The following is a 16,303-nucleotide window of genomic DNA, read 5'->3' on the forward strand; positions in this document are numbered from 1 at the left end:
GGGGAGACAATTGGAAGAGTAGAAGTGAGAAAAACTCATGGGTTGAGATAAAAACAGTTTAATAATTGAAATAAAATAATAATACCAATAATAATAATGTAGTAATAATAATAGACAAAGCAAGTGATGCACAATCCAATTGCTCACCACCTGCTGACTGATGCCCAGCCAGTCCCTGAGCAGCGGCCCCCCCAGCCAGCTTTCCCCCAGTTTCTATACTGAGCATGACATCACATGGTATGGAATGTCCCTTTGGCCAGTTGGGGTCAGCTGTCCTGGCTGTGCCCCCTCCCGGCTTCTTGTGCACCTCCAGCCTTCTCTGTCGGTAGAGCATGGGAAGCTGGAAAGTCCTTGACTAGTGTAAGCACCGCTTAGCAACAGCTAAAACATGGGTGTGTTATCAACATTGTTCTCATCCTAAATCCAAAACACAGCACTGTACTGGCTACTAAGAGAAATTAACTCTATCCCTGCCGAAACCTGGACACTAATTTTTGAAAATTGTTAGGTATTGTCTAGGTAGGGCAAAATATATCACAGTAAATTTATATATTACTCTCAGATTAGTAATGAAATACTATATTTCTCTATGTTCAGATATTATGTAAATGGATCAGTTTATGTATAGACACATGATAGCTTTACAGTTTATGTAACTGCTTTAAGACTTTAGGATACATTTCACTGATCTCTGAACAGTTTCTGTAGCAGGCACGATGATTATTTTTATCATGAGGTCTACAGAATTCAGTTCAGGCTTTTCACACAGATTTTCTTTCTTAATGTGGCAGTTAGATCTGACACCAATTGGTAACAGCAGTCTTTTTGATGTTGGTTTTTTTTTTTCCCCTTGGCTCCACTTGATTTACAAGTTATTGTTAACAATTAGTCATTTGAGTGTAAGGTTCAGTACTGGCAATGTTGAAAGGAGTTTTAAGTTTGAAATGTCCATGCAGTTTGACCCTTCTCTCCCTTTACTTTGTTATCTTTGATGTAGAACAGGTGAATTGGTTCTCTTCAGTAATTGTGCACTTACTGTTCAGGGCACAATAAGCGTGCTCATATGTCATGACTAGACTACTCTCTTTAAGAAGTGAGCTTGAGAGTCATCCTTAGTGGTTGCCATGCTGTGCTACACTGCAGTCACTGCTATTGTGGCATCTTGGACATAAGCTCAGTCCAGTACTTCAGTATAAAATGATCTTTTCCCACCCAAATTTAAAGAGAAAAGCTTGACAAGCCATCTCTTACAAGTTATAGTTTTGGGAATAGAACAAAAGGTGGGGAAATAATTGAAGCAGACCCGTTACGCAATGCTCAGGGGTGCAGTTAGGTTTCTGAAAGAGGAAGGGTTTTCAGAATGCACCCATTCTGCTGTGTCCCAATCAGGTCAAAATACTTCATGGGAAAGACTTTGGAAGAATATTGTCTTAGATACAGGCCAAATTGTCTTTGACACACTTGGTAAGAATATAACCATTTAGGAATGTATTATCTCCTGAAATTACTTTAGTATTAAAGATACTCCTTTGTTTAATCTGGTATGTTTATATAATTTATCTCCCGTTCTCCTTTATCACACTTTGCTCTGACAAGATAGAGTAAAAACAAGCATGAATTTATTTACGCACAGCAGAAATAATATGAGAAGACTTGGAACAATATATAAAGAGATCATAGAAACAGTCTGTTTTCAAAATAGGTTGCATTAAAATAGAAGCAATAACAGGGATCAGGGATCTCTATTCTCTCCAGAAAAGCTATAAACAATGATAACAGCAGAGGCAGAATTTTATACTCATTGAAGAACCCCTTGCTACGTTTGGTCAGTTCAGTCTTGGGGAGTCTCTCTGGCATCACATTGTATGAAGTTCACTTCATATTTTTCTACGATCTTGACTGTTGTGCAGGTTTTGTATTGTCCAGAACTGGTCTGCTGTTTATTATCTAAGCTGGAAGAGGGTAAATCTCCCATTGCTTGTATCTGGGAACCTACTATCTTTGTCCAGTCTTTTATTTTTTATGTTGTTCAGTATTTCTTTCTGGTCTGACATTTGTTTCTTTTTTTTCACTTTCAGTGCTTGTTATGAAAAGATCTTCATCAAGAACAAAGATGCCTTTTATGTAAAGGCTAGAAATAATTTGTTTAGATTAAGAGTTTGAAAGTTTTGCTCTAAATTTAGAATCAGTGGCTGAACCAGGTACCATGTAGTCCTGGACCAACAGCTAAGTGGGAACAAAAAGTGCATTTTTGTGTGTGTGTGTATACACAAGTGACACTCATCTGCAGGTTTTCTAATGAGTGCTGGATAAGGACAATATGTAACATTTCCTTCTTGTTCATTGTTGTCAGAAAAATTACGAGAAGTTGAGTCTTCATAGGAGCAGCAGTGGAGCAGCCAGTTGCAAAAGTGAATTTTCAGAAAATACTGACCTCCCAGCTGAAAGTTGTCAATCTCCGTGTGGAAAAGATGAGGAAAGAACATATGAAGAAATCCTGGTAGAGGATCACAGCATTTTAGAGAACTCTGAGAAAGGTAGTCATTAGCAAAAAAAGCATTAGAAGTACTATTATGCTGGTCAAAGGTGGGTTAAAAGATTCTTTGCTTTCATTTTTATGTGCAGATATGTTCTCTGAATTAGATGATGAGGTGGACATATTGGACAAACAAAGCAGCTCCAGTTCAAGTCATTTGAAAGAGTCTGCTGTTGGTAAGATTCCTTAAGAATGAAGTGTACACTACTTTCTGACAGCAAAGTAGTAGTTTATTCCAAAATATTAGGGTATTTCATGATTTGTTGCAAGTTCATTATCTGTTATGGGTCCTAAGCAAAAGAAAAATAAAATAACTGTGCCTCTGTGGCAGCCATTTCCAGTGTAATACATTTTGCATTACATTTTCTTTGTGTAGCTTGTCCCTATATTTTGAGGTAATGCCTGTGAAAACTAGAATACTATTGGGCAACTTGACAAAGAAAGTGTTTTTGGATTTGAAGCATAAGATAACTAGCGTTGATAAGAAACAGAAGGAAGCCAGTGTGAAAACTTCAGTCTCAGTAACAATAATGCTATGCAAATGAACAAATGCAGTGCCCTGTTAAGCGGGTTTCTAAAAAAGAAAGTTGAAAGAGGTAAGCTTTAGCTGTCTAGATGAATTGACTAAATGGAATTGAAGGAATGCTTAATGATTAGATTCGAATTAGGAAGGGATTATGTGACAAAACACAGCATTAATTCTGCCTGTAGTTATTTATGGTAGTTATTTACGGTAATCAGATAGGAAAGTACCAGCTGTGTTGGGTGTTATCTTAAGTAATAGTTTTTTGGATTATATTCTAAATATGAAAATTAAAAAAAAAAGAGATGAGAAACATCTGCAACCACTGTGAGCTACTTGCTAAATTCTGAGCTACTGTCGTGGTTTAACCCCAGTTGGCAACTGAGCACCACGCAGCCGCTCGCTCACCCCCCCACCAGTGGGATGGGGGAGAGAATCGGAAGGGTAAAAGTGAGAAAACTCCTGGGTTGAGATAAAAACAGTTTAATAGGTAGAGCAACAGTCACGCACGCAAGCAAATCAAAACAAAGGAATTAATTCACTACTTCCCATGGGCAGGCAGATGTTCAGCCATCTCCAGGAAAGCAGGGCTCCCTCACGCGTAACGATGACTTCGGAAGACAAACACCACCACTCCAAACATTCCCCCCTTCCTTCTTCTTTCCCCAGCTTTTATACTGAGCATGATGTCACATGGTATGGAATGTCACATGGTATGGGATATCCCATTGGCCAGTTTGGGTCAGCTGTCCTGGCTGTGCCCCCTCCCAGCTTCTTGTGTTCCTCCAGCCTTCTCAGTTGGTAGAGCATGGGAAGTTGGAAAGTCCTTGACTAGTATAAACACTACCTAGTAACAACTGAAAACATCAATGTGTTATCAACATTGTTCTCACCCTAAATCCAAAGCACAGCACTGTACCAGCTACTAGGAAGGAGATTAACTCTATCCCTGCTGAAACCAGGACAGCTACCATGGTCTACCAATTAAATGGGATGGGATTCTGATTAAAGGAAAATCAAAGAGCATTTTATACTAGAAGAAAAAGATTGATATTAGAGCTGAGCAAAAGTTGAGATTTCCATTCATCCCATGAAGTTCTGACAGAAAATCTGTGGATGATTTAAACTGTCCTTTTAAATGGTGAAGGGAATGTAGTTGTCTGAAGATTAACAAATTTTATTGTTTCAGAGTCCCAGGCTTCAAAAAATGTAGGATAACATTCCTTTATCTGTTCGTAGTGCTATTTGCTAGCTGGGTTTTCTTCAGATTTCGGCCCAAGTACTGAAGAAATATGACTGCTTTTAATTGAAATGTCTAGCCATTAGTGCAGGGTAAATAAATGATTTGATAATTCTACTTAAAATCCATTAATATGATTTGCTAATTGTAACTGGATAGCCTGCCATTCTAAAGGCTGGAGAACCTGTGGCTAGCCAGCCCGGAGTTTATCATCAAGGTTTTCTTTAAAAAAAAAAAAAAAGGAAAAAAACCCCTTCTTCTTTGTCATTTTCTTGTGCTAAGAGAGTAACAAGAGAAGCTTACAGGGAAGCCTAGTCTGACTGTGGGAGGGAGCTTGCATAGAAGGAACGTGTTGAGGAAAAGCAGCCTGCAGAAGCAATGGTCTATTTTGGTGTTTATACTGAAGAATAACACATTGTGCATCTCCCAGAAATTGAATTCTTTGTGGGCTAGTTCAGCATTGTACACAGACATTTGAAATCTTTGTGTAGTTTGTAACTTGCCGCACCCAAAGTGTTATTGGTAATTATTTCCTTGTTAATTTTTCTTTATTAAGATTCGGACATTAACAAAACATCAACTTTTTCTAATATTTAAATATTTTTGTGCCAGATTTCCATTGAGTTAATGAAATATTTTAACTGGAAAAATCCAGTCAGTTCCTATTAATCCCAGTAACTTTAATCAGCATTTCTAGAAGTCATTGCCCATTTTCCTCCCAGCATAGAGTTTAATTGGTATATAGATACTTCAGGATTGCTTTTTCAGAAAAATAATTCTGCAGTCATACATTCTTAGATCATCTGTAGTTTCTACTTAATGTTGAAGTTAGCATTGTAGATCAGTTGTAATCAATGCTGGCAAATTTTTCTTCTTTTCAGGGAAAAAGAAAAGATAGCTTTTAAAAAAAGTATTATAAATTCAGGATACTTGGGTATTGCTTGGGTTATGCTCCATTTGTTGCTAATAAATGGCTAGCTGTATGAATTATCAGCCATGGTTTTGTCAAGCAACGGGAAAATGTGACCAACTTACATCTAGCTAACTTGGAAACTGCTAATATGAAATTGTGAGTTTTGATTACGGGTGTATTGATCAGGGTCTTGAAAGGGTTTGTCTAATCATGCTGCCATCACATCACTTTAAGAGAAAACATGATCTGCAAATGTAGAAAAATATTGCTCTATTTTAAAACTGGGGTGGTATTTTGTAAAAAGGTGTGCTATACCAAGTTGTTCAGTGACACAGAAGCTGGTGTGCGTGTGAGTGACAGTGTAGTAGTGGATAGCTTTTTTTGTAGTCCACTAATTGTCATAATGATTTTACACACCCTGTGCTTTAAGAAAAGGATTATTGTTCTTAGTCTAGACAATGTAGTTCTACAAGACCAGCTCCTTTAACAACTCCTAAGATTGCCAAATGCAGGGTATGTAGATTCTGGAATAGTTGTTCACGCTAGTTGGAATGATTAATCCTACAGGAGCAAGATTCTGCACATTTCGGAAGCATAGAGGCAGTAGTGCGAGATGTGATTTTTTTCCCTGAAGTCCTTACAATTTGAAATGATAAAGATTGACAGAGGATAGGGACATATTGAGTCAAAAAGCAACAAAGAGTGATCGGATGATTACAGCTTATTAGTTGCATTATTTTTCTTATCTTAAAATTAAGAAGGTTCCCAACTTTACCTTAGCTTAGTTGTATTTAAAGGGTTTTTACTTGGTTTTGATTTACAGTGTAACTGTAGCTGCATTTCTGCTGGTAAACCAAATAGCAGGAAAATATGCGGTATCTCTTAGTGCATTGTAGTCCAGTAGAGCTACTATGCCAGTTGGGTGAGAGAGAGTTTAAAAATTTACTCTATGTCTGGGAACACTTTTTGGAAAATATTTTTTGTTTCTTTGAATCATGTTCATTTACACTGCCATCAGGACCGTGTCCTAAATACACTGAAAGACTAGTTCTGTGTAAAATATGCTATTAGAAAACCCTAGTCCCTAGGATTTTATGTACTTGTCCTCTGACCTTCCTCACAATAAAAAGGTAAGCATACAATAGATCCCTTTCAGAATTGCTCAGCTACTAGCTTTTCATGAGGCTAAGAAGTCTCAACGCACAGTCCTGTTGTTGTGCTGTATCTTGCTTAGGAGTTTTTCTGTTACTTCATCATTTATGTTTCCAGTATTTGGAGGAATCTCTGAACTTATCTAACTTGTGACCAATAAGTAAAGATGTTGAGATACAGGACTCCTTTTCTTGCCAAAATTTCTGCAATGCTATAGTATTCAGAGTTACTGTGGAATGAAGAGACTGCAGATCTGCCAGAAGAATATTCTAGTGATGTAACTCTAGAAGGGTCTCCTATATCTTTCTTTGAGCTTTTAGAAAAAACCACTTGTTTACACAGTGCCAGGACTTGAGTCTTGTGCAGGTAATGCTCAAAGCAGTCAAAAGTATCCAATTGAATACTGGGGATTTCTAGAACTAGGATACTCTCAAAATAGGAACTCTGCATGTTGTATGTAGCAAATGATTGGGCTCTGAGTTTAGGTCATCACTTAGCTCCAAATTTAACTATTTTTGAGGATAACAACAAACATAATAGGAAATAAATACCCATTCAGTAATGTTACTTGCTGTCTGGAGCTAGTAGTTTCATTCAAAATTTGGACTTAACTGCAGGCAGCTACCTTATATCTTGCAAGTTATGTATCACAGAGCTTTTTTTTTTTTAAATTCAGACAGTTGTATTCTTTGGTGGATTTGATGATTTGAGAAGATATTTCTTCTTTATATAAGACATTTAGATACTTTGGTAAGTCTTAGGGGTAAGATCTCACATCTGCTATATATGGTTCTTTAGCTTGTGCGGGGGAAAGCTTAGGAATTTGTTGAAAATTATTATTGCATCAAGAAACCCATAATTTGCACAATGGGCTGTCTGTGAAGAATTTTGGAGATCTTACAGTGTTTTTAGGCTTGTTTTTCCCAAACTGACTTTGTCTAAGATTCAGATTTCTCTTGAGACCTCAGTGTAATGGGACTATGTTGAAGACATCAGCTAGAACAAGATTTGCCAAGACCTGGTTTTCCTATATATGATGCTTGAGTTAAGCTTAGAGTATGTTTATGGCAACTTGTGTTGCTGTACATGTAGTCACTGCTAATGAGCAAAAAACTTAATTCTGTTTGCAAAACAGCTTAACTAACATGGTTGGGACTGTCTGTTCTAGTGTACAGTGATTTAAAGGGCAGCTTACTAAGAGTATTTTGTGTAAATGAAGGTAGTTTGACTTTTCTCCTGAAAAGATTATTAAGCCGTCATTCAAAAAACCACTTCCATTGCTTCCATTTCATTCAAGGAAATGGATTGAAGTTTTCTGCTAATATGAAATCTTGATTCAATTTTCCTATCAGTCTGATCAAACTTGAAAGGGTTTTCAGAGGTTTTTTTTAGATACCAGTGAAGTGAAAGTGAACGCCAAAGCAAAAGTTACTGTCTTCCCAGGTTTTTCTGAACTCGTATCATGTTATAAGCTCTTTTCTTGAAATTACATGGTTAGGAGCCTGCAAGGGAAAAAAAAACTAAACTGCATATTAGAATGTATTTGTATGATTTGCAGTGATGTCAATGCATGTTATGAAGTTAAAGCCTTAGAATTTGCTTTAACTACATCAGCTGTTAAAGACCAAAGTAGCAGTCAGAAAAATGCTTGATGCCTCATTTGATTGATATATCTTCATAGAGCTATGCAGAATAGGGAGGCTGATGAGAATCAAAAGCTTTGGGTTTTGTGTGTCTTTCACATTCCAACAAGGGTGGGCACAGAACAGGAGAGAGATGGAGGATTTATATTTCATTTTCCTTGAGAACATCTTGAACTGAGAAATTCCCTCTTGCAAGGCATTTGAACAAAACGTATGTTGCCGTGCTCTTCCCATCCATGTCAAAGGAGGAAGCATGGTAAAAGGAAATATAATCCAGGTAACACCCTGGGCTGAACTATGCACTGTGTGCTCCATGACTTACGTTAATTAACTTTCCTACGCATCTGTGTTGTTTCTTATTCCCTGTCTGACTTTGTATGATTAGCATAACTCTTACACAAAAGACTGAGGATTATAACTAAAGTCATTACTGTTCATGGGTGTGTGTATGCACACATGAATGTGTGTGTTACAATGATTTTTAGATGTCTGAGTCTCCTCATGCTTAGTTATTGAAGAAATTATTTCAATGTATTTTCATAAAGAGACTTCTCTCTCAGTTGTAACTGCTCGGTGGGTGTCTAACATAATAATAAGCAATAAAAATGGCACTGAAGGGTGTCGGCTATTGTTTACTGATGTTCTGCATCATGATTTCTGGTTTGGGGTTTTTTTTAGCATTAATAAGTATTTTCCTAACTTTAGCATATGAATCAGAAAATATTGCATCTCTGCCATGTACAGTGAATGGTGAGACAGTATCTCTGGTGTGAAATATCATGCACTTGTAAATATACTCATAAGCCGGCAGATTAGCAAGTCAAATGTGGTGAGTCATCAGACTGATCAAGAAAATTTGGACATGAGCCCTTTACTGATAGAGAGACCATTTATTTGAAACAGCCAAAGGTATATTTCAAATCCAATTTTGTATATGAATACTTGGAAAGGGAAGCTGTTTTTAAAATTCTAGCAAACAGCTGTGTTCAAACTTAGCTTTCTAGCCAAGTGGCTTCTGTTACAGGTTTTCTCACATATATTCCCATAATATATAATAGTCTTTGTTGTAACAGAGAATCTGAGGTTGTAACTCAAAATCCTTACCCCAAACAACATGATTCAGGTTCAGTCAGAGCTTCTACTTTTGTATTTGTATTGTTGTGTTTGCATCCTAAGCAGGTAAAATATCTATTCGTTGAATAGGCACAATCATATTTTTTCATTTCCAAAGGCCTTGTTTACTTTCTAGGCACGGGATACTGTATTTTCCTATCTATTTTTCTGTCTTAGTGTTAAAGTTAATTGAAGTGTCTTTGCTTCTATAAAGGCCTGGTTTATTTGCTATTATGTAAATCACCTGCTCTTATCAAACCTTCTTTTGGGCTAACTACTACAGAGTTTTAATATTTGTTTTGCTAAGCAAAGCATTAGCAAGGAATAAAATGCTGTTTGTTTTTTTTTTTTTTTCTTTCGTTCTCTGTCTGTATGTATTCTTTTTAGGGAGACAGATTTGGCCTAAAGATGTATCATTTCTTTTGGTTTTAAAGTTAATTCTGTGTGACAGATGCCAGCCTCCTTCAGGATTTTTTTTTTTTTTTAATTCAGAGGATCTCAGAAAGATAGGAAAAATAGAGGCACTATATTTCAGAGCACAACAAAAAGTATGTTTGAACACAAAGAAAAGATTTAAGACTCTCAGAAATGTGTTTGCTCTCTGGAAGTCCTCTACTGTTGCTCTAGAACTAATATAACTGCTGTAACAAGACCAACAATGGGAAAACTAGTGTAAGTTTGGCATAAAATCTTTTTTTTCTTAGCTACTGTTTGAGTGATTAGATGCCTCTGTTCTTGTTTTATGATAATGCTTGTGATGTTACTAGTGTGGAAAAACATCTCATGTAGACAAAGATGCAGGGTATTATATTAAAATGCATTAATTGTACTGGAAAATTGTAGAATTTCCTAATCTTACTACTCACACCTTCAGTTAGCTGAAATATCTTATGATTTAAACATACACTTATTCAAAGTGAGATATCATTTGTAGGAGAGAGTGGTCTCATATGTCAAAATTGCCATTAAAGGAATGGTTTTACAGGAATGTTTTAAGACAAATGCTTGACAAATACTTGCTTTAAGACAATGCTTTCCAAGTGCATAAATAATAAATATATCATCAAACATTACCGCTCCTTCTCCACATTTTTTGGCACTATGCAATAAATGACATAAATGTTTGGGTTCAGTTTTATTGCTGATTAGATGTTTGACCAATAACTGGTCATACCGCTGTCTTCAAGGTCTTAAAATCAGTGGGATTATTTAAGAAGTAAGGTATTGCATATGTAGTAGTTTGAATAGTTAGCTAATAGGATGGTGGCAATAAAACTCTGGTAGAACAAGGTTTAGGCAACCCATCAAAGTTCCTTTGAGAAAGTGGGTAAATGTTCTAGCTTTTTATCCAGACTAGAGACAATGTTGTGGCTAAAATGGTAGCAGTAACTGAGGTAGTTATTTAATACAAATCCACATACATCTTCTGTGGACATCCGGGCAGCATATGTTATTAGTTTCTGTGAAATTCTGAAAGTATTTATTAAAATACTGTGCGGGGCTGAGATTTTAGTTATCATGCAAGCAAATCTTTGATACATCAAACAGCAACTCCATAGTCAAATGGGGTTTGGAGTTTGTTTAACACTGCTTTTTAAAAGTTATTTTGACACTGTGTCTGGGGAATAGAAAATGTTAACATGTATGTATATATTTTTTTTAATGTAGAGATAATATTTATACATTTGTTTCAGGTATAATTAAACGAAGTTTTAGTGCTCCTGAAAGACAACCTCAGATTAGGTAGGTACGATTTATGATTTTAATATAGATTATATAATTGATCGTTGTTATGATCAATTCCAGTCGGTCATTTCACAGTGGAACAGTTGCGCGATTGCCTTCATGAAACATTTCAGTACTTAACGTTACAACTTCATTTTATCTCAGCCTATGACACTCAGTCTGCTTGAGGATATTGTTCAAGGGTGTTCACACACATAAGCTTTACATGAGTAATTTGAGGACTGGCATTAAACTGATAAATAGTTTTAAAAGTGGACCTTGCTACATCAGCTTAAACTGACATTAGTTGGTTAGCCAAATTCTGGTTTTGCATTTTTAAGTGGCTGTTTTTCTATAGAAAAATGTGTTTGTGCATTTGATAGTGTAGAGTAGCATCTTGTCCCTTTGAACTCCTCTAGACCTTCTATATAAACGTAGATATCTATTTTTGGAATTCTGGAGTCCTCCTCATTTCTTTCAAAAAGGAAATAAACCAAAACAGAATATGGCATGGCCATCCCCATTCCCCTTCTAAAGGTCTTTCCTTTTTATTCTGTTATTTATTCAGAAATGCATCAAACACATTCTTGACCAACCATTATTTTTTCTGATCTCCTTGGCCCCACTCTTATTCATGGACTCTGTTCTTTGTTTCTTCATTTCTGCTTTTCTTTCACATCTGGAAAAAAAAAACCACAAAATCACTCCTGGCTCCATCTGCCTCCTGAACAATTTTTTTCTCTTACCTTTAATTTAACTAGGTAAGTGTTTATAATAACGGCATTGATTCCTCCCCCCTGTTTCTCCACAGACGCTGTTTGATCCAGCTTTTACTTAAGGAATATTACTGTAGCAACTCTTACTAAGCTGTTTAGTGATCTCTTCCAAGTCATAGTTCCTTTATTTTCTTGATCTGCTATTTACTATTGGCGCTATCTTTGTCTTCTTAAAATCATGTTTTTCTGACTCTTCTGACTTTATCCTTTTCTAATTCTCCCCCTATCTTTTGAAACTATTCTTAAGGACCATTCAGAAGGATACGAGTTTATCTGTTCATCTAATTTCCTCTGGATGTTACACGTGGCTTTATCACTGATTTTCTTGTCTTTTCTCCTGCATCGTGTCTTTGCATGTACAAATGTGTCTACTTACTCATCTACCTGCAAAATCATGCTGCAAATCATGAATTTAGCTGTATACACCAGATGTATTTCCTTCAGTCCATACTAAATTTTTGCTCATCTATGTAAGATCTCTTCATGGTCATGTGGCCATACAGTTGAGTACTACATAACTAAAAGGGATGTCATAATTGCCTGAACCTGAAGTCCTACCCATTAGCTTGGGTTTTGATCATTCTCAAAAATAACATCCATCCTCACCAATACTTTGACATCTGAACATCTGCTTTAACTTCTGCATCTCTCAAAGTTCTTGCATTCAGAGTATGTCCTACTGTTCTGCCTGGCACCTCTAAGAGATAATCTTTCCTATCAATATACACTGCTAAAACTCTTGCTTGGGTTCATAAGGCTATTATGCAAGCAACATCTTTCCTGGTTTTGATAGATGCATTCTAGTCACTGAAATGTCCATTCAGAACACTGCTGCGAGGAATATTTCTACAGCCCTACCTTCAATTCTACAGCCCTGCCTTCGACCTTGCCATCTTCTGTGTGTATCCTTTTACTGGTTGTGTTTTTCCTATCACTTCAAATGCAATGTTTTATTTTTGCTTTCAGAGTTGTTCTTAGCATATCACCATCCAGTCTGTCACTTATCACTCACTACCTTTCCAGTTTCAGTCCTGCTGCAGTCAGTAATGGCAGCTTCCTAATGCTTGAGCGCTGAAGCAAGCACACTTGTTTTTTTCTTCATCTCTGCCCCTCACATAAACATAGCAAAACTGTCTCCTTATCTGTCTTCATAACTACTACTTGCAACTGTAATTTTCCCTACTGCCTAAAAAATATATACAAATTCTTGCCATGCTAGGGCTGTTGAGGCTGCCATCCATCAGGACATCATATTGGTTCTTTCAGTTCCCCATTTGTCTGTATCCATTTGTTGTTGCTTATCTCAGCTAGTGAAATCTGAAGGCTGGGGCAGTGTTTGTGTGGAGTTTAGAGCAGAAGCTAGCACTGAAACATCTGGACCTATATTTCTGACATTGAGGTATTGCTGTCCTGGTGATGTAACATTAATCCCCCCCATCCCCCCCCCCTTTACTAATACTGTATGCATTATTGCTCCGGTTTTTATCCACTCGACAATAATGACTTTATTCTTTATGTTTTCCATCCATAAAATGGGTTAACTGAAATGTCCTTTGTCATGGTTTAACCCTAGCTGGCAACTAAGCATCACACAGGCGCTCGCTCACTCCCCTCCGGGTGGGAAGGGGGAGAGAATCAGAAGAATAAAAGTGAGAAAACTCATGGGTTGAGATAAAGACAGTTTAATAGGGAAAGCAAAAGCCGCGCATGCAAGCAAAGCAGAACAAGGAATTCATTCACTCCTTCCCATCGGCAGGCAGGTGTTCAGCCATCTCCAGGAAAGCAGGCCTCCATCATGTGTAACGGTTACTTGGGAAGACAAATGCCATCACACCGAACATCCCCCCCTTCCTTCTTCTTCCCCCAGCTTTATATGCTGAGCATGACATCATATGGTATGGAATATCCCTGTGGTCAGCTAGGGTCAGCTGTCCCAGCTGTGTCCCCTCCCAACTCCTTGTGCACTCCCAGCCTACTCGCTGGTGGGGTGGTGTGAGAAGCAGAAAAGGCCTTGACTGTGTGTAAGCACTGCTCAGCAGTAACGAAAACGTCCCTGTGTTATCAACACTGTCTCCAGCACAAATCCAAAACATAGCCTCATACACTAGCTACTCTGAAGAAAATTAACTCTACCCCAGCCAAAACCAGCACATGCTGTACAAGTGTAAAAATAATGTGTAATCTAGTGGATTATTGAGTTTTAAATATTAAATCCTGTCTACTGTTTTTGTACTTTCCAGACTAAAAACTGAGCAGGGAAAGGAATGGAGTCTAACTTTTATTTAGTAGAAGTCATTCTACTTTGGACATGTAGAGTAAGCCAGCCTTTATGTGACTTATAAATGCATAGTTAAAAACTAGTGAATTTGGACAGCTTTCCTTTAGAGGAAACATGAGAAGGAGTCAGGGAGTACTGATATTTCCTCTACAGTCATTGATGCCAAACACAATTAAAACTTTCTTTTTTTTTTTAAAAATAATAATAGAGATTATATTGAAAGTCCGGGATCAAGACTGCAACCAGGTAATTTTGTGCTTCCAACAAAATCAAGCTTTAACTTAAATTAAACCTAACAATTTCCAAGTTTTTAAACCTTATTCTCCTGTTGCATATAGAGTACTTTCTCTTTGATTTCTTCAGCTTTACTGCCTATTGATCTGTGTGGAGTGCCTCCACGGATGCACAGGGCCCACACTACGAAAATAGAGGATTCATTCATGACAGGGTGGCAGTCTCATAGTCTTCCAGTTGTAGTTCTCTGCAATATGAAACATCATGGTATTATCTAATATATTTTGAAATGTTAGAAAAGGAGATAATTACATTTCAGATACAAATATGTTATCTGAAATATCCTTAAGGAATTTAAAAAGATATGAATTCCAATAGTAAATCAGTAAGACCTTATTTTAATGGTCATTATCCTGGCAAAACTTCTGCTGAATGTAATGGGAATTTCTCCTATGAAAGGAATATTTCATAGAACCCTTGTAAATTATCATGTATTTATACATCATCATGGATGAAACAAGTTTTCCATTTGAGATACTTTTCTTTCTTACTGAGAAGCTTCACATACTGTAAGCTGCTAAGCTGTGGTTTCAGAATGCATATTTCAAATAATAGTTGAAAGAAAATTATTTTGAGGAGTTGAAATATTGATCTTCATAAAAAAAAGTACTTTTTTCTATACTAACTTCTATTTCACAGCTTTTTGATATAAAAATTGTATTAGGAATTTTAATTATGCAGTACAAATCAAAATTTGCTGTCCACTTTCAGCAGTTTTCAATGCTGTTTACTGAAGAGTGCCATTATAATACCAACATACAGTTTAAACGCACTATCCAGCCATAATGTATCAGAGCTATAACGATCTGCAGACAAACACTTTAGCCTTTGTTAATATTTTCAGTCCTGTGGGTAATTTGAGGAAATCTGATATCTTTTGTCAGTAATGTTTTCCTTTTGGGTAGAACTATTAAAAGTTTTGATCAAGTCCTCAGCAGCCTGTTCACACACACATGCCCTCATCCCCCAAATAATGCTATACTTCTGTATTTTAAAAAAAAAATATAATTGTGGAGTGGTCTGGAGTATATGGATTTTATGGGAACTCCTAAAGTTCTCTAGCTGTTTTTGAAGCACATAGGCATTACAAGTAGTCATTACATCTGGTCCTCTTCGACTGGTAAGTCGTATTGTTACTGTCAAACTAGAAAATAGAGAAAGCTCTATACACTGAATAACAGGGAAATCCATATTGCGTCCTACTCGGTCCTTTCTGTTTGCTGATACAATTCTAAGCATGTTTTTATTCAGAAAAAAAATTCTGAGAAGACCCACAAAAGAAAGGGCACTCCTTTATTTGCTTTTGTTTTGTAATACAAGCCATTGACAGCAAAGGAGAAGTCAAATACCACAGAACCAAATTAAGTCAAATACCACAAATACCAAATTAATGGCCTCAAGTTGCGCCAGGGGAGGTTTAGATTGGATGTGAGGAAAAATTTCTTTACTGAAAGAGTGGTTAAACATTGGGACAGGCTGCCCAGGGAAGTGGTTGAGTCCCCATCCCTGGAAGTATTTAAAAGACGGGTAGATGAGGCGCTTAGGGACATGGTTTAGTGGGCATGGTGGTGCTGGGTTGACGGTTGGACTCGATGATCTTGGAGGTCTCTTCCAACCTTAATGATTCTATGATTCTATGATTCTATGAACAGGGGTAAGTGAAAAAGGTAACATGTCAGGGAAGTAAAGTTTTTATCAGTGACCTAATAAAAACTGAAGATTCCTAGGTTGTAACGGCAAGATCACACTATTTATTTTGGGATTGAATATAGCAGTGTTGAAACGGTAGAGAGGTGAAAATGAGGCAAAAAGAGCTAAATCAAAATCGTTCTTCTCATGGCATATAATATTTTAGATTATTATAGCATGGCTTCCACTGTCACCTTGAGCAGAAAGACCAACCTAAATTCTTCCTTAAATGGCTCAGGGGAAATGCAAGACTTCTTTTCCTCTTATTCATTATTAAGAGGAGGCTTAGGGAAAAAATGTTGAACTGAATTTCACTTGCCTCTCTCAACCCATCTGCCAAAAGGCATTGCCACAAAAAATCCGACAATGGCAATGATGTTGTTATCTTCCTGATCCTACTAGAAATGTGTGTCTCTGTGAT

General features: G+C 36.9%; 1 protein-coding gene across 1 annotated transcript in view; it reads left to right on the forward strand.

The window, feature by feature from the left end:
- NEK10 (NIMA-related kinase 10) overlaps window positions 1-16,303 on the forward strand; it is a 117,050-nt gene that overhangs the window by 77,625 nt on the left and 23,122 nt on the right. The window contains exons 26-30 of the mRNA XM_009324212.1: window positions 2,354-2,537; window positions 2,626-2,712; window positions 10,815-10,863; window positions 14,108-14,145; window positions 14,263-14,400. Coding sequence (XP_009322487.1) covers window positions 2,354-2,537; window positions 2,626-2,712; window positions 10,815-10,863; window positions 14,108-14,145; window positions 14,263-14,400 — 496 coding nt within the window. The remainder of the gene's footprint in view (window positions 1-2,353; window positions 2,538-2,625; window positions 2,713-10,814; window positions 10,864-14,107; window positions 14,146-14,262; window positions 14,401-16,303) is intronic.

Source organism: Pygoscelis adeliae, unplaced genomic scaffold, assembly GCF_000699105.1.
Source record: "Pygoscelis adeliae isolate BGI_AS28 unplaced genomic scaffold, ASM69910v1 Scaffold25, whole genome shotgun sequence".
In the NCBI taxonomy this organism is placed as follows: Eukaryota; Metazoa; Chordata; class Aves; order Sphenisciformes; family Spheniscidae; genus Pygoscelis; species Pygoscelis adeliae.